At 48.2% G+C, this 20,175-nt stretch overlaps 6 protein-coding genes across 6 annotated transcripts; 2 read left to right on the top strand and 4 right to left on the bottom strand.

The window, feature by feature from the left end:
- Nucleotides 1-51: 51 nt before the first annotated feature.
- Nucleotides 52-1,665, top strand: HO133_003903 (uncharacterized protein; the record flags this gene model as incomplete). The annotated part of the gene is made up of 3 exons (XM_037294825.1): nt 52-288; nt 369-1,344; nt 1,406-1,665. The coding sequence occupies 3 exons, from the start codon at nt 52-54 to the stop codon at nt 1,663-1,665; spliced, it is 1,473 nt and encodes a 490-aa protein (XP_037148872.1).
- Nucleotides 1,666-2,282: 617 nt separating this feature from the next.
- Nucleotides 2,283-3,476, bottom strand: HO133_003902 (uncharacterized protein; the record flags this gene model as incomplete). Its single annotated transcript, XM_037294824.1, has 3 exons — nt 2,283-2,331; nt 2,717-3,318; nt 3,366-3,476. 3 exons carry the CDS (start codon nt 3,474-3,476, stop codon nt 2,283-2,285), a joined length of 762 nt encoding a protein of 253 aa, XP_037148871.1.
- Nucleotides 3,477-6,754: 3,278 nt separating this feature from the next.
- HO133_003901 (uncharacterized protein) lies at nt 6,755-7,532 on the bottom strand (the record flags this gene model as incomplete). Its single annotated transcript, XM_037294823.1, has 2 exons — nt 6,755-7,202; nt 7,261-7,532. The coding sequence occupies 2 exons, from the start codon at nt 7,530-7,532 to the stop codon at nt 6,755-6,757; spliced, it is 720 nt and encodes a 239-aa protein (XP_037148870.1).
- A 5,105-nt stretch (nt 7,533-12,637) lies between these two features.
- Nucleotides 12,638-14,021, bottom strand: HO133_003900 (uncharacterized protein; the record flags this gene model as incomplete). The annotated part of the gene is made up of 3 exons (XM_037294822.1): nt 12,638-12,926; nt 13,351-13,841; nt 13,911-14,021. The coding sequence occupies 3 exons, from the start codon at nt 14,019-14,021 to the stop codon at nt 12,638-12,640; spliced, it is 891 nt and encodes a 296-aa protein (XP_037148869.1).
- Nucleotides 14,022-14,762: 741 nt separating this feature from the next.
- On the bottom strand, nt 14,763-15,479 carry HO133_003899 (uncharacterized protein; the record flags this gene model as incomplete). The annotated part of the gene is made up of 4 exons (XM_037294821.1): nt 14,763-15,000; nt 15,058-15,118; nt 15,193-15,268; nt 15,330-15,479. 4 exons carry the CDS (start codon nt 15,477-15,479, stop codon nt 14,763-14,765), a joined length of 525 nt encoding a protein of 174 aa, XP_037148868.1.
- Nucleotides 15,480-17,661: 2,182 nt separating this feature from the next.
- Nucleotides 17,662-19,493, top strand: HO133_003898 (uncharacterized protein; the record flags this gene model as incomplete). The annotated part of the gene is made up of 2 exons (XM_037294820.1): nt 17,662-18,457; nt 18,640-19,493. 2 exons carry the CDS (start codon nt 17,662-17,664, stop codon nt 19,491-19,493), a joined length of 1,650 nt encoding a protein of 549 aa, XP_037148867.1.
- Nucleotides 19,494-20,175: the final 682 nt, after the last annotated feature.

The raw sequence follows: 20,175 nt of genomic DNA, 5'->3' as shown, positions 1-20,175 counted from the left end.
CGGAAGGTCTATCAGCATTGCGAATAGAGACACCATCCATAACGTGAAGTCATGGCCAGCCTGCCCACTCAAAACTCGACGGCCTCGTTCTGGCACAGTGAGCCTTCCCACTTCCTTCTCGGCCACCGAACAACGCCAGATCTTCCCACCGAGGCGGACATTGTCATTGTTGGTTCAGGTATCACTGGAGCATCTGCTGCCAGGTTCTTGGCCGAAGACGCAAGAGCTAAAAGATTGAGAGTCGTAATGCTTGATGCGCGAGAGGCATGCTGGTGTGCGACGGGTAGAGTATGATGAACCACATACTCTCTCTTTCTCTCTCTCGGTGTCTCCCTACAGCTCTAACAACGTCACTGCCGTATCTGTAGAATGGAGGTCACTGCCAGCCCCTCCTATTCGACTCCACCCCCGATGTCGCGGCGTTCGAACTTCGCAACTATAACGCTGTCAAGTCTTACATCAAAAAGCACAACGTTCCGTGTGAGTGGCGCTCGTTGACAGGTTGCAGGACCTTTTGGACCGAACCGTTAGCAAAGGCAGCTGCGGATGACGTGAGAGACTTGAAACGGCATGCTCCCGAGTTGGGCAAGGAGGTCACAGTCATTGATGACGAGGAGTCATTGCGGAGACACAGGGTGAATGGCGCGCCGGGCGCAACCCTATCCGCATGTGCCGGTAGTCTTTGGCCGTACAAGCTTATCGCATTTATCCTCGAAGATCTTATCAAAGAGGGTCACTTGAATCTACAGACGAAGACGCCAGTCACAAAGATTGAACCGTGCACGGATGATCCTGAAGGCCCCGCGCCGACTGGGCCAAGGCACATCCTGCATACACCCCGCGGTACCATCAAAGCGCGCCATGTCATCTTAGCCACAAATGCATACACGTCGCATCTCCTCCCGGAATTCGCAGACCTCATAGTGCCCGAGCGCGGAGTTATGACCGCCCTCCTTCCTCCCGCCAAGTCAAAGCCCCTCGAGGACTCCTACGGTTTCGTCGGTGCGCTTGGTGGGAATCCCATCCACGATGACTACCTGAATCAGCGGCCCTTCTCCGGCGTGCCGAATCCGGCCGGCCATCTGATGTTTGGTGGTGGTTATGTCGGAAAGAAGCTGAACATGATCGGTGAGACGGATGATTCTGTCTTGGACGAAGGTTCGGCGAGCTATCTGAGGGAGGCACTGTTGAAGTTGCTTATACTAGGGGGCGAGACTGGCGGCTTGAAAGAGCTGAAAATGACGCATCAGTGGTCTGGCATTTGGGGCACTTCGAAAGACCACCACCCGTGGGTTGGCGCCGTTCCCAGCAGGCCAGGTGTCTGGCTTGCCGGTGGCTACTCTGGTACGTAGAATCCCCTCCAGTAACCGGCAAGTCATATATATTGATGACAAAACCTTAACAGGCCACGGCATGCCCAACGGTACGCTGTGCGGCAAGGCCGTTGTGGAAATGCTCTTGGCGCAGGAAGCTGGTGTCGCTATTGACGACGTCCAGAACAGACTCGTTACGGATGGCAACTTGCCACAGGCTTACATTATCACGCAGGACAGGATCGAGCGCTGTAAACATATCGACTCGGTGCAGGTTCAGGATCGGAAGGGCATCGTGGGGATACGCTCCCTCGATGCGATGATACAGGCACAATGGAACACTAAGCTATGAGCTCGGTGGTGGAATAGGTGTAGGATGTGCGGAGTCCTCTCTCATATATCATTGTAGTCCTCACGCCGTCGCCGCTTTGTCACGCTTATCGGAGTGGAGATCTCATCCCAGTATGTTGCAGTCTGCATTCAATATACGTAATAAAAATCCCTATCCACGCCCAACTATTGCTGCAGTATCAAAGCAGCTCCGGCTGCACAATCGAGCTCACCCTCTTCCTATTAAACACGTCGCCAATTCTCGGCCTTGGGAATTGTGGTTCCTTTTCATGGTCGTAGGTAGCCTGCCTCTACATCGCATATTTGCGCCGCTTCAGCTCTCTTCTGCGCGCTCAATTGAGTGCTTCATTTCTATATACACTTGAGGACGGGATGGTTCCGCGGATGTTGGAGTTTGGGAACCAGTCGGGTGAGTGTTAGCTGGACAGTGGAGTATACGGTCACTGCGGGGATATTGGACGGAGTTGATGTGCTGCGATGCGGGTAGGTAGGTAGGTGGAGGGCATGAGATGGTATTGTGATATGAGGATTGTAGCGTAAGATTAGGGACAGGCCATGCAGAGCTGACTTCTATATTTGTTGTGTTGTAGGCTCTCTGGGATGCTAATGAGTATTTAATTATATATCATCGTATTCATCCTTTTCGTCATAATCATCGTTAAACGACCTGAATCTGGCGTCTAAGCCTTCTTTCTCATCACCCACTCATTCCAGACCCCGAATCCTGCCCTCCCACCGACGATACCGCCCGCCGCCTCCCCCCAGTAGCATACAGACACGGCAACGCGCACAACCCGCAGAGCACCCCGCTCGCAAGCGTCACCCTGTCCCACCCCACCCGCTCCGCCATCAACCCGCCCACGAACGGCCCCACCAGCGACCCCGCCGCATATGCCACCGTCATCAGCCCAAACGCCTGCGCATACGCCCCCTTGGGCCCAAACACCCCCGGCCGCGCCGCCGCCGCGTCGTCGACGACGTACATGGCCTCCGCGAACGCGGGCGTCGCCAGCGCGCTCAGCGCCACCCCGATGAGCAGCAGCAGCGCGCACAGGAGCGCGACCTGGGCCCCGGAGTCGTGCGTGACGAGGCGGAGGAGTACGAGCAAGGGGGCGAGGGCGGTGAAGCCGAGGGCGACGATGGGTTTGGCGCCGGCTCGGTCGCTGAGGAGGCCGACGGCGGGCGCGGAGAAGGAGGGGATGGTCAGGACGAGGAAGACGAGGGCTACCTGCTTGGAGTTGTAGTGGAAGAGGAGCTTGATGCGGAGGGGCAGGATGGTTTCGAGGCCGGTGAGGACGACGCTTTGCATGAAGTCTGCGAGGATGGCGGCGAGCATGCGGGGCGTGGTTAGGAGGGTTAGCATTGGGTGGCGGTGCGTGGGGGGTGTTGCTTTGGGGGTCGGAGGTGGTGATGGGTTTGTGGAGGATGTGGGTGGAGGTCTTGATGAGCGACTCGTTCGGCGCTGGGTTTCATCTGGTGGGGTTTCGGCGTTGTCTTGGTCGTGGGAAAACGTCCCGTATGTTGCGTCTGCTTGAATGTTGGCCTTCCTTGGGCTTGGCAGCATGAGTATTCGTAGGAGGAAGTCTAGCGCAACAAGCTGTGCGGACTCGATTAGTGATTTTTTGTTTAAGAACGGAATGAGACGTCGAGAGTTCTGGAAATTGAGCCAACTTGAGACTACGACTAGGGCAAGATACGTACCGCGTAGCCGGAAATGAACACGGCGAGATATCCGTAGCTGTGATACAATACACCACCAACTACGGGACCGACCAGTACCCCAAGGGCGATACTCATCCCAATAAAACCCATGGCGGGTCCGACTCCGGCTTGGCCGACTGTATCGGCCAGGATGGCCGTTCCCACGGTATGCACAATAGCCGAAGAGGCTCCCTGAACCAGTCTTCCCACCAAGAGCACTGACGTCGATTGTCCCAACGAAAAAGCCACCGTGGACGCCGCCAAGGCAATCAGCCCCCAGAGGTAGGGACCTTGACGGGATTCACCTCGATCCGCGAACCATGCCGCGATTGCTTTGCAGCATCATTAGCAACACGGAACAGGACAGAATATCTGATATCAAAGCTAAGGAACGACAAGACTCACGGGATCCCACGAGAAGACCGCCTCCGTACGCTGCAAGTAGAATACCGATCCATCGCTGTACGTCGTCCTCGTGGAGTTGTACCCTTTCGACCAGAGCGAATGGCAGGACGGGGATGATCAGAGCATACAGGTAGGCGTCCGCTGAAGCGCTTGGAGTCAGTGATCTCGCATTGGGCAAGACTTTTAGCCTAGACTTTTACAGACTGAAGACGGCTAAATTGATGACTGTGAATATGAACGCCTTGGATGAGCGGATCTTCCTCAGAAAGGACCGGGACTCTTTCGCACCATCCATGGCGTGTGAGGCGGTGGCTCTTCAGAGCATGCTTCGATGCTGTTCGAGGGAGGGTTCAAGGTATAGCAAGAAATGTGTTAGAGTCTATAAACTCTGAAAGAAAGAAGGTCTGGACGAGAGTGAGCTTCAGTCTGTGGCGAGTCGATCCTTTCGATAGAACCATGGATATGAATCACATAGGGGCACATAATTAGGGCCATTGAGGGATTTGTTTGAGGCATTGCGTGTAGGGTGTACCTGGCCATATGAGTACAAATTGCTATTGGAACTTTTAGCCGCATAAAGGCTAGCGTGATTTTCGGGCCGACATGGGTTAGGGCATGACGAAATATGGCGGTGTGTGTTGGCCAATCTACCTAGCCGGATATCAAAGGGAGTGGGGTGTTCCTACCGCTATGCAGCAACGGGGACACGGGGAGGAGAGCTTGGAAATGATTGATAGCCTCATAGCCTCATAGGCCCGCCAATGTTCGCTTGGGCCCATGTTCGAGACCTTGGACGCCGGTGATTAGAAGAGACCCGAATATCTCCGTACCTTACTCGAGGTAAATAGCACCGAACCCTAATACTTTTGTTGATTAGCCTTCAAACTTCAGCCAATACTATCACCCATATCTCCTTATCCAGTCTTTCGCAACTGCACGGACAGTCTCACTCAACCGACCGAATCACTTTGCCCTTTTTAACCCACTCGCCTGTCATTCATTCCTCAACAAGAAAGCTCCCTCGCACAGTCCTCTTCCCACTATCTGCATGAAAGCTCGTAGTGCAGATGTATGCGAGGTCGGGAATCGCCTTGTAAGCTGCTTTAGCTAGGAATCTGTCCGCGCTACCGACGCCCGCAGACAAAAAGATGACACAGATTTGGTGTTTGAGGGTTTTTGGGCCGCCTGCATCTTCTGTGTTCAAGAAAGTGACCGCTTCGAAGGACGTCTCGGGCTCTTATGATGCCATAGGCTGTGGCTTCGCAGATGTAGTCGCTAAAGGCGGGCAGATCCTAGCATTCGGATTTGCTTGTGGCGAGACGGGAGATTTTTGTAAGAGGTCAGCTGGTGGCGCTGAACAATGAGATGTGTTGGTTTCAATGATTGGATTCTTCGATTGGAGTCTTGCAGAACCCCGGATGGGGAAAAAGCTGGAGAAGCTGGTGTGTAGGCAGAATCGCCAGGGACGGCATGTCGGAGTCAAAATTTGCCAGGAGGAGCTGATGGATACCGGAACAATCTTCCTGGGATGAGATTGCTCGATTGCCCCGAGATACTTGATTTCCTAATGAGCGCCCAGCACTCCAGTGACCAACCTTTGAATACTGATACTAGCTCCGTATGAGGTTCGAGGTTTCCCATCGTCAAATCACCACCGTGCGTCGCCCCGCGTATTCTTGGCACGATTGGTCATACATCCTTCACATCCCTTTGCGGCACAATCGCGGTGGTTTTTTCGCCTTCGGCTTCTTTGTCATGCTTCTTGTCCAGCTTTGGGCACCCTGTCGTCAAAACTCGCCACCTGGTCTGCAGCCTGTCTGAATAGCTTTCGAACCTGTGCTACGACATCGATTCTTCTCGAAGTGCGATCTTCTTGATGGTGCCCTATTAGGCGTCCTATTTCCTGCCGTTTTTTTGATTGACTGGTGTTAGTTGGTCGACCTGAGTTGATGTACTGAGATGTGAGTTTGGAGTGGGTTACTCGCCACTATCTTGCCGGCCTTGAGGAGGTGGATTCTCTAAGTTCAAATTCCTGTGCGATCCTTGGGTTGTCTAGTTCCTTGGTATTTGGATTGTTGCTCGATGACATGGTGTACTGCTACACGTGGTGATGACAGGGCAGAATGACTGCTGAGTCGATCTTTGCTGGCTACAGGCAACAAGATTGGCAGGTATTAATGTCCATTGCAACGTTCAAGGCAAAGGTCCCATGACGTGAATACGACAGAATCACTGGGTTGCACAACTTTCCCCCCCACAATATGGTATACCGGACTCCAGCCGGGCACGAGGAGAGCAAATGAGTGTTCGGAATAGGGAAGATGGCAGAAGGAAACAACCTCGGCAGGACAACCTCGAGAGAACCAGCAGTGCGGTGTGCGGGCTGCCGAGGTTGTAGACATCGGCTGATGCGATGGGATTCGTAGCAGACCTTCTTCTGCTCGAGCTGCAAAAGTAATGTTGCCTGCTAAAGATCTGTACTTGTGTCTTTGGCGTTTTGAAGAGGTATGGAGTGGGTTTCAAGTGAAAATTGCACCCCCAGTCTCGTAGAATGCCCAGAATGATGCCAAAGTAGCCGGATCGAAGATGTCATTCAAGTGATGTGCTCTTGTGCAGTCACTGTCCGCAAGAAAGCTTTTGGAGCTGAACAGCAGCCCTGTTGAAAAGAAATGGTATAGGATCTTCCGTGCATACTCCGCTCGTTCCATCTATTTGTTGTCAATTGACTACCAATATTCGGTGCAAGCTCGAACTGCAACTCAATGCGGACATACATGACCTCAACACGTCTCTTCTAGGCAACCTTGAACCTCTTCCAAAACGCCACTAGCTAGGCTCCGATACCTTAGATGCAAGCTCGCACTTCATCCCGATACATGTACAATTCGAGGTTCATGCCAACACATGTATAGATATCATCTCTCCCACTGTTCCGGGCAACGCAGGCACCATGGACCATATCACGACATCTTCATTCCGCGTGGCTAACTGCCCACCAGCACTGCACTAGACGTGAAATTCACATTGGCCGCCTTCGCGGTGATATCTGGCGAATCCTTCAAAAAACAATTCCCATACTGGCCTTCCGGTGTCACGTCATAATTGGTATCGAAGGCAACGCCATAGCATGTCTGATTCAGCCCGGGATACCTGGCGACGGCTGCGCATGCTTCCAAGCAGTCGGTGAAGTAGTAGACGAAGACACTGTAGAGATTGTTGCTAGGTAGGTCGAGGCCGCATTGGAGCTTGAAGCTGGCGCTGGTGAAGAGGGAGGTGTAGGTGGAGCCAAGGGAAGTGCAATTGGAGGTCGGTTGGAATGGGGAGTCGTTGATGTGGTAGGAGTAGACGGGGAGGGTAGAGGTGTCGTTGAAAGAGGGGCAGGAGGGATTGGAGGCTGGTATGGAGGAGGATGAATTGGATTGGGCGACGGTCCTGTAAGTGATGCAATCAGTCTCTTGCTCGTTCTGAGTATGCAGTACGCGGTACGTACCTGGTGTCCCCTCTCTTTGCAGCCAATGAACCCGCTACACCGGCTGCAACGACTGCGAGCACAACGGATACGGCCAATGCGATGCTGAGGAAGAATGTCGCGGGCCGTAGCCCGCATAAGCGTTTGCTCTTCGTGAGTGGTTCCGTCGAGTATGTTTCGTACGATGGCTGATCATGCTGCTCTTCTCCATTGTAGTATTTATAATCCTCGCCATGCTTCTGGTATGGAATGGGCAGGTTGTTGCGTCCATCGACCTCAAGACCGCCGTCCATGGCGCTGCCTGCTGGTGGCAGATGATGGCAGAAGACGAGACAACATAGCGACTAGGAACTACATATTGGGGCTAAATCTGAAGGTGCGGCTGAAATCCTATGAGAGGCATAGGCGCTGAGCAATGCTGTACGTGTTCCTAGATGGAGCGCAGGATGGCGGAGTCAAGAGTGAAACTGGCGGCTCAGCAGCCCCAGTACGACATCGACGGCGGCGCCGATTGGTAGGCTCGTACAATTTAATGAAAGGTAAGCTTTCGCTTGTCCTCTAGAGAGCAGTGCTTCGTGTACGAGTCAAGGAATCAAGCAATCGTAGTCCGACTATTCGCTTCGCTTATAGTAGTCCGCAACTCAAAGACGCACTAGTCTTAAAGACGCGTTTTTTCGCGATTTAACACCCTATATTATAATCCACTATTATTCTATTATACTATATCTATATCTTATTCTAAGTAAAAGAAACTCGTCTAGAAGATTATTTTTATAGCGCTACAGCGATTATAGAGTATTATAATCTTAAATCGCGATAGATATAAAAACGACTTCGGGGATAAGCTTTTAGAAATACTTAAATATCTATTTATATACGTCTTACTACGATTTAAAAATAATCGCTATATAACTATATTAATTATTTAGATAATATCGAGTATTTACTTTAATTAAATTATATTTAAAGTACTATTAAATATATTCTAAAAATCGCTTTAAATTCGTATTATTCTTCTAAATTACTTAATAAAAATTAGACTATATAATTTATAAAATAATATTTTAAATATTATAAATAAAAGTAAAAATCTCTTAATATCGAGTATAAGAATATATATAATATTAAGAGTATACGTATAATATATAAGAAATTTCGATAAGACTATAAAGAGAAGAATATATAATATTAAGATATTTAGAATATAGATAAGACTAACTTTCGAATTAACTATAAAATTATTTATTATAATATTACTTTAAATAAAAATAAGTCTCTATAATTTATAGATCTAGATAATTATAATTATATTATATCTATAGAATATATTAGCGCTAAAGACTAGAGTATACCTCTATTTATAATTCTAAAAAATACTTATATTCTATATAAATAAGATAAAAACGACTTATCTTCGAATACTATATTAATCGTTTTACTTATTAAATATTTAAATAACTAACTAATATATAACTAGCTATTACATTTTAATATATTTTCTTATCATCGTTAAGTAAAAAAATAGAGAATCTTAATTCTAAATAGCTTCGAATCTTACTATATCTACAAATTTCATATATTTACTTAATAATTAAAGATCGACTTATTTATACTTTCTCTATATTCTATATATATTATATAGTTATTAAATATAAAATACTTTTAATTATTTAAATATTATTATATAAAGACTATAGATTTAACTATATATCTTAAAAGTAGCGACTTTAATAGACTTAACTTTCTTATAATATTTAATTAAATAAAAATTTAAACCTTTATATCTAATATTATATATTCAACCTTTTAAAAAATTAATTTTATACTTTATAACTCTAAAGTAATACTCGAAAAAATTAGAAATCTAATATCTTACGCTATAACTTTAGACGAGTTTATATCTCTTATACTTATTAAAATCTCTTATAAAGTCGAAGACGTTATTAAATATAATTAATAATTTAAAAAACTACTTACTACTTAAACTTTTATTATTTTAAAGAATATATAATAGCTATTAGCTTAATTTATAAAAGAATCTATTATTAATAACTACTTAAGATAAATTATTAAGCGAGATATTAAGGCTATTTATAAAAAGGCCGTAATTAAGCGAGTATATAAGATATTTTCTAAAACGATTATCTAGAAAAGAGAATAGATATTAATAGATTAAATATATAAATCTCTAACTATAATAAAAGAAATAGCTATAGAAAAGACGGAGAAGACTCTAAAGCGAGTTACTTAAGCTAAGAAAATTTAATAAGAAAAGATTAATAAGACTATTAAGACTTATATTCGAAAGTTAAATTATAATCTATAAAAGCTAGTATATATATATTAAGATATATTTATTAGAATTCGAGTTATAGAATAAGATCTATATAGAATTAGAAAGAAATAATAGATTTTCGCGTCTTTAAGACTAATGCGTCTTTAAGTTAAAGACTACTATAAGCGAAGCGAATAGTCGGACTACGATTAGTCGGTCGAGCATTGCCTCAGTCCTCAGACGCTATTCTGACATCCGAGCTTACCATATCGGGTATAGAGTGGAGGGTTTCCGCGGTCAGGTTGGGAAGCGTGCACGGCTAAACTCCGGTGTCCCCTGTAGCAGGAAAACATCTTCGGCTTCCACCGCCCAGCTTGATATTATTACTTCTGGTACAAATGTCCATCGGGTGTTGAGTACGGTTCTCGAACATCTCATCTTACCTACATAGGCCGTACCTAACCTGGAAGAGACCGGAGATGCAACGACAGTACTGGGTCCTAGGTCCTTTTGAGCGAGTCAACCTATGCAATAGTCTAGAGCTGTGTGGCTGCCAGAAGGCTTCAATACTTCTTTAGATGGCTGGATATACTTCATTAGAAAATGCCAGGTACCATCAGTCATATTGGAGGTGTGGACTCCTCTCAAGAAATCAGTCATTCGCCAGCCGTGACCGTGACAGAATGACAGCGCTTCTCGTGCTCGAAAATATCTCTCACTTCCGATTGCTAATTTCAACCCTAGATCCCTACGGAAATCATCGAGCCTGCTCGTGATATGCCTCACATAGGCGATCATACCAACGTATTCTTCGGAGGCGAGTAAGGCCCAACGATAATGCTGGCCCCGCTGCTCCCTTCGCCAAGGCCGTTCCCGCCTTCGTTGTCGTTGAACTGACTTTCCGAGCTGTGACGCATCAGTCTCTCGGCAGTCTGCGCACAGTGGCCACAAGCCTTGAAGTTGCACTGTTCAGTCTTCTCTTCGTGGTAAATCTTCACATCGTGTACCCAATCCAGAGCCGCATTCTCCAGATGCCCACATGCAATCTGCCAATACAGTGTGCAGTGCTATGAGTAAGGGCTGACAGAGGCGAGGTACTTAGCCTGTGATCCAGTTCGGCTATTTTTATTTCTCTGGGATTGAGCTTGGCTTGTGGAGCAAGATTTCTGAGGACCGAGTCGCTCAGCTGTCAGCGATGCTTTGTCTCAGAGGCCCCCCATATCTGCATTCCTTCCGGATGTCAGCTGGTGCCAAGATCCTCTGATAATTGGCAGCATCTTATTACACATGTGCTAGAGTTAGAGACCATCTAGAGATGGCTGTGCAAGACATTTTCAAGTCTACGAAACCACTGTGTCCCAAGGACTCCAACCGCCGTAAATGTACCGTACCACTCCATCTGACTTTTCGTCACCTCTTCTCCTTCTACGCTCAAGTGTGAGTGCTTATGCTAAAGAAACCTGATATCAAGCCCGACTACTCATGGTTAGTATTGCCAAGGGACAGCGGCTGTGCGAGTCCAGTCAGCGACTTATGTAACACTCCTTTGGGGCTTATATTTTGAAGCCTATTGAAGCGAAGGATCTGAGCCGCCATAGCCCGGTTGAACGCTTGCACTTCAGCCTCACAAGAGCACAATTTTGAAATGATACCTCGACATACAACAAATTTCCTCTTCTTCCCATCTATACCACTAGTGTCAATCTGTATTTCGTGGGCTTTTTCCTTACTTCCACCCAAGTCTTTCTTGACCCTGGTACGATGCGACCTCTACTATCTTACACGCACCTCCTCCTGTACGGTATGACCGCCGTACGAGTATTTAGAAGCGGCCCCGTAGCCGTCAATTGGAGCACGAAGTCGTACGGACCTGATAGCCCTTGGCAGGTAACGCACTCATACTCCAACTACTTTTCAACAACGAAAATTGACGCGAATGGCAGGCAGTCACGGTCCAGGTGGGGACCGACTCAGCCGGAAAGGCTGTATCAACCGTCGATTTGCACCCTGGTAGATTATGTAGATCAACCATCAACACATAAAAGCTATGCGGAGATACCATTACATCCTCTACACCATATCTTGCCGAGCCAGCAGGGCTTTATGCTGAGACTGTTCATGTCGCTCTCTACGCTCTTCCGGAGACTTGATCTGGATAGTTTGCGAAGGTCTGACCGTTCGAGCATGGAAAATATCCGAGACCGAAACATCTTCATCCTGGGACCAAGCTCCACGCCTCCCAGGTTCTCCGGTGGCAGAGTCTATGCTTGCATACTTTCTGTCAACATAACCATGTGGGTTATCAGCGGACCTTATCTACCAGTAGTCCAGCTCCAACTTGCGTCTGCTGTCGAGAGGTAAAAATATGAGAAGGCTGACGGATTCCGCAAAGGCAAGATCAATGTACCAAAGCTTCCTCGACACGCTTGACCTAATGAATACTAGGGACTTGGTGTCCTCAAACTTTCTGTGTCTGTACGTGCTAAGCCTCCACATCACTAGCAAGGCCAGGGGAATAACATCGCAGCAAGGCTATAAAGCCAAATCAAGTAAGTGTTTGCAGCCCTTTGCAGCCCAGTTTCAAAACACAGCCACTATAACTTTAATTTTACGACGTGTGTATCCGAATTACAGGATCAAAGAAGAAGAAGAGAGCTCTATAACAGATCCAGGGCTCTGTATTCAGCCTGCTAGACCTCGTTATGCCGAAAATCTCCGGAATGTTCCTCACAGGCTTCGATAGAAATGCTGATGACAACCGATGTCTCCAGAGCGCTGCTTTTTATTTTGTGCTCCAGATAGAACTGTGATTATTGCAGCACCTCATCCAGCGCACCTCGACCGGCGAAAGTCTCAGGCATGGGAATCAAGTCTGCAATCTATGTCGAGTGTTGCTGGCAGATGTCTACAGACAAAGTGTCTGGGCATGTTCCTTCGCGGAAGCTGTGGGCCGAGTCCCCAGCACCTGCGCTTCTCTTCTGCCTCGTCTTCACTAGTCTCGTTCCTCGCCATTCTCCCTTGTACTTTATCTGTTCCTTATCCTTCCCCCCAAGTTCTTAAGCTTCTTAATATTTTTCCATCGGAGTCTCTTTCCGAGACTCTGCCAGATCCCTTTTTCCCACATCATGCCATCAGCACGCCCCAAGCACCCAGCACCGTCCCCATCCCCGTAATCGCCGCCCTCACAGCATTCTGTTTACCCCACTCATCGAGCAGTTCGCCAATGTCCTGCTCGCTGGGCACCGCGCTATGTGTCTCCGCAATTGACAATTTACCCTTCCCAATCAACTTATTCGATTGTGGTTCAGCTTGGCGTTTATGCGTCGCTGGGCGGTAAGGGTGAAGGGTATGATGATAGGTAGAAGGATTGCTGCTGCGATAAAGGGCTTGGTTCTTGGACTTCCATTTGGCTCTACACACCCTCGGTGTTAGCTGGTCTGAGAGATAGTAGGACATGGGCGATAGAATGTAGAGCACACCATCGTAGGCGAGACACGCCCAAGCTAAGCCAGCAGGGAATACTGGGCACGGGATCGTACGAAAGCCAATGAGATAGCCTGTGCGCCATTATTAAGCTAGGATGGCAGGGGTAGAGCTGCTACGAATGGAGGGCACCAAGAGGTAGGAGTAAGCTGCTACGCTGCCTGTTGCGACTGCGAAGGATACAATGGCAAACAATTGTATAAAGGCGAGGGAAGTGATCGATCAGATACACGGTTGAATTGCACGGCGTGTTCGCCATTGGATAATGGCAAGAAGGAAGAGGTGAGGACCTCAGCGCCATTGAGCTACGCATCCTTATCCCCGATCATTATCCCCGGAGCTAGGAATCTGACCCTTCATCCGCAAAATCAAACTCTCCTTCCTCCTCTCCATCACGTGGGTTTGCCAATTCCATGCGCAGGCTCTCATACTCCCCTGCCAAAGACTCTACAATGTTCCCCCCCACTTGAGTGAATCCACATTTCCTCAGCACCTTGAGGCTAGCCCCATTATCCGGGTTCGCGTCCGCGTATACCTTCTTCAACCCCTTCTCCCAGAAGATGGGGACGAGCGCTGCGAGTACTTCAGTCATGTAGCCTCGGTTCCAGTAGGCGTTATCGATCATAAACACAAGTTCGTTCCGGTCGGCGTACCAGATACCTGCATGTCCTATGGTTTTGCCTTCGTCTATTGTGGTGCCGGCAGGAGTTGTGGAAGTAGTTATCGTGGTGGCAGATGGGGGTAGGACGAGGACAAACGCAAGGTCTCCGTTTGTTGATGAGGTGACCATGGCTTCGAGATAGGTTGCCGTTCGGGACACAGAATCGTGGGGTTGAGACCTGCGCTCAGAGGGACTAAATTAGTTAAGATATGATGTTGAAAATCTAGAGACGACCTACCAGTATCTCATTACTTCCTCATTGCTGTACAGCTTATGAATGGCGGCGAGGTCCCCTTTGCGGGCTTCACGCAATATGAGACGTGGTGTTCTGGTGGATTTGTTTGGAGAAGGTGTGTCAGCCATCGTGCACAGTGTGACTGCGCTGTCTCGTCGTCAGTAAGTAAATGTGTGCGGAAGTAGACAGGCCAGTGAAGGGTTGCTTGTTTGCACTTCAGAACTTTGCTGTTCAGCATACAAGACAGAGGTATAAAGAGGATTAACTCCGTGCTGTTATCTCACGAGTATGCATCGCGATAATTGAGAGACCAAAGGGACCTGACTCTTATACCGATGGCGTTATAGGCATCCAATCTTCAAGCTATACGTCCAATATTACCTTCCTAAATACAGGCATTCATGGGACGCAGATTCCTACATCGATGTTTTCCGAAGCTCGAATAGATTTGCCAGATACCCTCGAATGTTACCGCCACTGAGGCAGGCGACCTCGGGATAGCCATACAGTGCTAGCCAACCTCAGCTCGCGCCTGCATTGCCTCGGAGGCTGGAACAATCTGTTTCCCTCGCCGAAACCAAAGAGATTTGCTTAGCAAGCAATGGCTTCGCTTCCCGCAAGAGCCATCAACATCAAGTAGGCACTAGTGAAATACGTGCACAACCAAGAAAGAAAGTCAACTAGAATCTGGAAAGTCACTGAGAACAGCTGGGAGAATAACTCGCAGAAAACTTCGAGCACCCTTTGTTGAAAGCAATTTTAAGGCCGGTTTTTAACAACTTGAATTGAACGCATGCTCGCTAGTCTCTTGAACGCATGCTCTCTATCGATTGCTACCAGTGACTCGCAATGGATCCATTCCCACAGGCTCAGTCTAGCATTATGGGATGCCTGCTAGATCCGTCACCCCTCGATCTTGTCGGACTCGGCCCACAGACTACCCTCATCCAACCAAACCTCTCATGCATAATTTGACCAGGACCTTTGCCTACCCGCGCGGCAGTTTTGCCCTTAGGCCGGATCTTATGATCGAAGATCTTAAATCTGGCACGGGTGCCATTCGAGACTTCCTGCAGACCCCGAAGGCTTCGCCTTATCTGAGTAAGGCTATCAAGACGCGTTAGCAGCCCTGTATAATGTCTTCGAAGCATTGTTTGAACTTACCGACTCTGGAAGGAGTGGGTGTTCTTGAAGTCACTCCCACGCGCGTGAAATTTTAGTAAAGCTAAAAATTGAAGTCAGCGGCGGTAGATATAACAAAGACACACGCTTTTATCGATTGGTAGAAGTTCTACGTACCTGGGCGAAGTCTCTCCCAGTGTGCTTGATCCTCCAAACATAACTGAGGAGGGGCCTTTTTCGAGAATTCCTCGGCCTATATAACAGCCCTTTCTTAGCTCGGGTCCTAGTACATCACTGTGGATCTGGATGCTTACGTCCAGGGCTATCTCCTTCGAACCATATCTCTGCTCGAGAGATGGATCCGTTGGTTTGGACCACTTGGTCCGCTTCTTGCATTGCTTTACAGCCTCGGGTGGATTTGGCGCGGCACCTTCTGTTGCCAATGGGATAAGGCTGTTGTCCATGGTTGATAGTTTAGAGTTGTTGTTATGATAATCGCCGGGAGCGGGAAATAGACGCATGTGTGTGTGTGAATGAAACGGGAAGAGGAGTGACGAGGCAGCACAGGATGGTATTTCGCTTCGGCGGCTAATGTGGTGAATTCGATCACTGCTATGAAGAGGATAGGGGTGAAAGTGATGGTATGGCGGCTATGGCGGTAGTGGTGGTAAGTATCACGGCTGTTGTGAATAAATTGGAAGTGAAAGTACTTTAATGAAATGGCGGCTATGGCGGTGAATACCACAGCTGCTATGAATGAAGTGGGAGTGAGAGTACAGCGGCTATGGCGGTAATGGTGATTGGTTTCACGGCTGATATGAAAGAACTGGAAGTGAGGGTAAAGTAAAGATATGGCGGCTATGGCGGTAGTGGTAAATATCACAGCTGCTGTGAATGAAGTGGAAGTGAGAGTATAGCGGCTATGGCAGTAATGGTGGTAGTTGTCACGGCTGCTGTGAATGAAAGGGAAGTGGGAGTGATGGTGGTGGTTGTCACGGCTGCTGTGAATGAAAGGGAAGTGGGAGTGATGGATAGCGTCTATGGCGGCAGTGGTGATGAGTATCAAAGCAGCTGTCAATAACACGGAGGTGAAAGTGATGGTGAAGTATCTATGGCGGCAGCGGTAATAACTACTAAAGCTGCTATGAATGATTAGAAGTCATGGTGCCGCCTCGGCTATTGCGGTAGTGGTCATTAAGAGTGACATCGAGGAAGTGAATGCCTCTTCCTTCCTCCCAGAGAGAGGTCAACAAGTACCAAATGCTGCCAAGCTTAACGCTTTTCATCATCTATAGCCTTGAAATTGGATTTTGCCATTGCTTAGAAGACGTGAATAAGACCTATGAGCCTGTTACTGTTGTTGCAGGCCACGAAGCGAGGTCGCGTGACAACACTGGATTGGCTTGAGAAAGGTTGTAACATATAGAGGTGGCTTCGGCGCCATTCGATGCAATTATTCTTTGAAGGCAGTACTAGCTTGGCCAGTGTCTTGGAACTATCAATTCTGATGGGCGTTTGGTAGCTGATACTACCATCAGGAACTCTGGTGTTGGGAGCGCTAGCAGATACGGCAGAGTTGTCGCATCGCCTAATCTGCCGTCGCTGGTTGTACCAGAAACATCAAAGGACCCCCTGCGTGTCAAGGCTTTATCGAATTCTTCTACAAGCTGATCGTGTACCCATATAGTCACTCAGTCTACTCAGATCCCAACGAACCATCACATACAGCCTGCCCTTACAGAACCTCGCCAAGCGCCTACAAGCAGTCGCTCTTCGCTCTCGGCACCGCTCTCGATCGCCTTCTCAGGTCAATCTCCGACGTCTCAATGGGCGTTCCAAACCAACGCGCTTCCAATGCCTGTCAAATGCCATGCCTTCTCTAAATCAACACCGTCAAGTTAGAATATGCTAACGGGCCGTATCTTATCGATGACTTTTTCTCGAAGCTTATCAACGCCGTCTACGAGGATAATCTGCACATTTGTGTCTCACCTGAGCATCCTCTTATACGCTTGCTTGGTGGCAACGATGGTTCAGAGGCGGCAAGAGACTGGAGACTGTACAAAGTCACGAGATTGGCCTATGTGGCCAAGAAACTGGGGAAGATCTGAATGGAGAAGACGCGCGATGCTCTGTGGAGAAATTTTGTCCTTTCTGATGGCCTTTGTGGGAAAGAACGGCTCTTTGCGTGGGAGCCAATGGTAATGGAGGCTGAGATTCTGAGGCATTGAGAGCGGGTTCAAGTTTTGATGATTAGCATAGAAATGCTTGGCCATGATTTGTGCTTCTCGGCGTCTTCCTTGAGATGGTCCGTTATGAGCCAGAAGGCGGTGAGAATGAACTGTAAGGTGTGAAGTGGAAGGCCTTTTAGCACGGCGAAAAATGTCTCGAATGTTACCTTAACGGCACATAAAGGCATCGCGTCTGGATTCCGACTCTTTCTTGTCTCTACTATCTAGCTTAGCAAGAACGAAGCGTTATAGCGTCGAGCAGTCTGTGGTGGCTGAGCGGCTGAGGGGGCATTGCCGCTGACTCAGCCACGAATCAGCCTTGTTACCTACAGATATAAAATCCTTTCATAGACTGACTTTGCTAGAACGTTAGACTCTTTCCTCAGCTGATCTCACTAGAGTGGATGATAACAGCATGGTCCCCGTGGAGCCAATCAGTCTGAGTATAGGAGTAGCCGCCCTATTTACAACATGCGTCGAGTGTTTCGAATACTTCAAGGCAGCCAAAGGTTTCGAGCAAAACTTCGAAGTTCTTCTGGTCAAGCTAGAATACCAACAAGAGCGTCTTCTAGTCTGGGGAGACCTTGCTGGAGTCTGCAATGGGGAGCAGCAAAATGCGGGGTCTCACTCCGAGAGCGACCACAAACGCCAGGATCTGACCAAAAGATGCCTTGACAGTATCCGACACCTTCTGAAAGATACCGAAATTCTCACAAATAGATACGGGCTACGAGCGTACACTCCTGCCGATGATACAGTCCCACAATCAGGTATCAGCTCCAACGCCCTCAAACGTTTTCGTCTTCGATTGCGTCGACAGTCTCAAGGACCCGGCGTTCTCGATAAGACTAGGTGGGCCATCCATGATGAGACAAAGTTCCAGAAGCTCGTAGACGATATCCGAGACTTGATCGATGGTTTGAATGAAACGGTGCCTGTGTCATCGGAGTTGGAAGAACAGAAAGTACAGGACGATATCGCATCAATGGTCGACGATATCCAAAGCCTCCATTTATTCCAAGAAGCATGTAAAGATGACTATCCCAAGTGGTGGACAGCAGCAAGCGCGGCGATCGATGCATCTGATGTTACTACCCTCGACAACCGATTGGCGGACGAACGTCTAGAGCGCTATGAGCTTCCAATTCAGGGCGGTTCGGGTGCGGAGGTTGGTGTTCCCATGATACCAACGCATTTTGGCGATCAAAAAGGTAAATGTCATCGGACAAGCCCGCATGAGTGACGCTGACAGAAATAGTCTACTTGGACACTAAAATGCAGATATTTTTTATGTTGACGGAATCTTGTCGTGCTCAAGGCTCAGAAGCACCTTGTGATCAATCACGCTTAGGAACGATGTCCTTTCAGAACATTTATAGCATCATTGCCCCAGGCACTGTCCGTACTCATTCCGCTCCCGGGTATCGCATTACAAAACATATCCACCCGCAATATTTCACCTACGTGAACTTAGGAAACTACGTTGAGAACTTGGACGCTTTAAAGGTTGACGCAATAACGGAAGGAAAACCTGCGCCCGAAGTAGACGCCCGTCATCGCGTCAGAGTGTACATATATTGCCCACCTTGTGCATGTCAGGTTGCTACTGCTTTTGACATATGCGAGTACAGCGACAAGAAGGATTTTGTGGAGTTCTGTATTCGAATCGATCATCGCCAAAGGACAAGCTGTTCAGCGTCAGTCTCCAGGATTGAAGGACTTGTCTCAGTCATTGATCACCTTAAAGAGAAAGAGAAGAATTACCAAGGATCGCATCTTGATTTCGAAATGGACCGGCTGAAAGCGATCGACCGCGAGTGGCTGGAACGGCAAATCTACCACTACACGGAGGAGGATCGCTTAGCAACGCTGTCCCCAGCAAACCAGCTTGCACGCATTGCTGAGCTCCACAAGGCTGAAGGACAATGCGCGGCTATCATTCTGCTTGGAGAGGCAGACTACTGCATCCCGCTCATGGGAGCGCTGCCGTTTCGTCCGTTTGAGCCAGGTGGACTGCCTCGGGAAACCTATCTCTTCAGGAGCTGGCAAAAGTACGACCCGCTGCTCAAGGGCTGGTGCTGGGAGAGGGATTACATGGGGACATACTCATCAAAAGCTCCGTTGCCACCTAGAAGGCCAGTACCTGCAGACTCGGATACAACGCAGATGTTGGAGAGCGCTCAGCGCATTTCCAAACGACCCAGAAGCTCGACCTCGGAGGAAGGCTCTTCACCTCTTGTAATCTGAGTGCGTCTGAATCGACGTCCGCTGAGAGGCAACAAGCGGTGGTACCTCAGGTTTTCTAGTCCTAGTATATCACAGATTTCCTTGCGTTTACATATAGAGTATTTCAATCACGTCAACTTTCCTCTGCTCTGATGCTACTGCCCCCTTCTGGCACTCCGCCGTCTTCGATACATTCAAGCATGGAGATATCGATGCCCGAGTCTGCTTCCGATACCAGTATCTGCCCGTCTTCGAACCCGTCTTATATCTTCTCTTCCCCTAGTAACGGTCGCCGCGCGGATCATCTCGCTCGTGAATTCCTGCACTTTGTGATGTAGATTTCCTGGAGATGGCATCTCGGCACTTAAAAACATGGCTTCCAATATCAGCAAAATTAATGAGATGTAGTTGCGGGGAAGGAATAAGACACCTATTGCGAAGTATAGGAATATCCTTGCCCTAAGTATCTTTGAGGTTTACGATCTTTAATGGTTGTCAAAACCTCAAAGGCGACTAGCAGCGGTTTTCGCGAGCATTGCAAAACCTCAAACGGGATTAGCGTGCGGCTTTTCCTCGGAATCCTTAGGGTTAATGTACTCTCTTCTCTTGGCATTGATCGATGGGCAACTCGAAGCGAAATCTTAGTGATAAGAAGTCTTGTCGAAGGCTTGGCCACTGTATGCATACATGCTCTGTAGATCAA

Source organism: Letharia lupina (genome assembly GCF_014066315.1).
Source record: "Letharia lupina isolate WasteWater1 chromosome Unknown contig_19, whole genome shotgun sequence".
NCBI lineage: Eukaryota > Fungi > Ascomycota > Lecanoromycetes > Lecanorales > Parmeliaceae > Letharia > Letharia lupina.
Note: the sequence above shows the minus strand (reverse complement) of the source record. Positions and strands in the feature narration are given on the sequence as shown.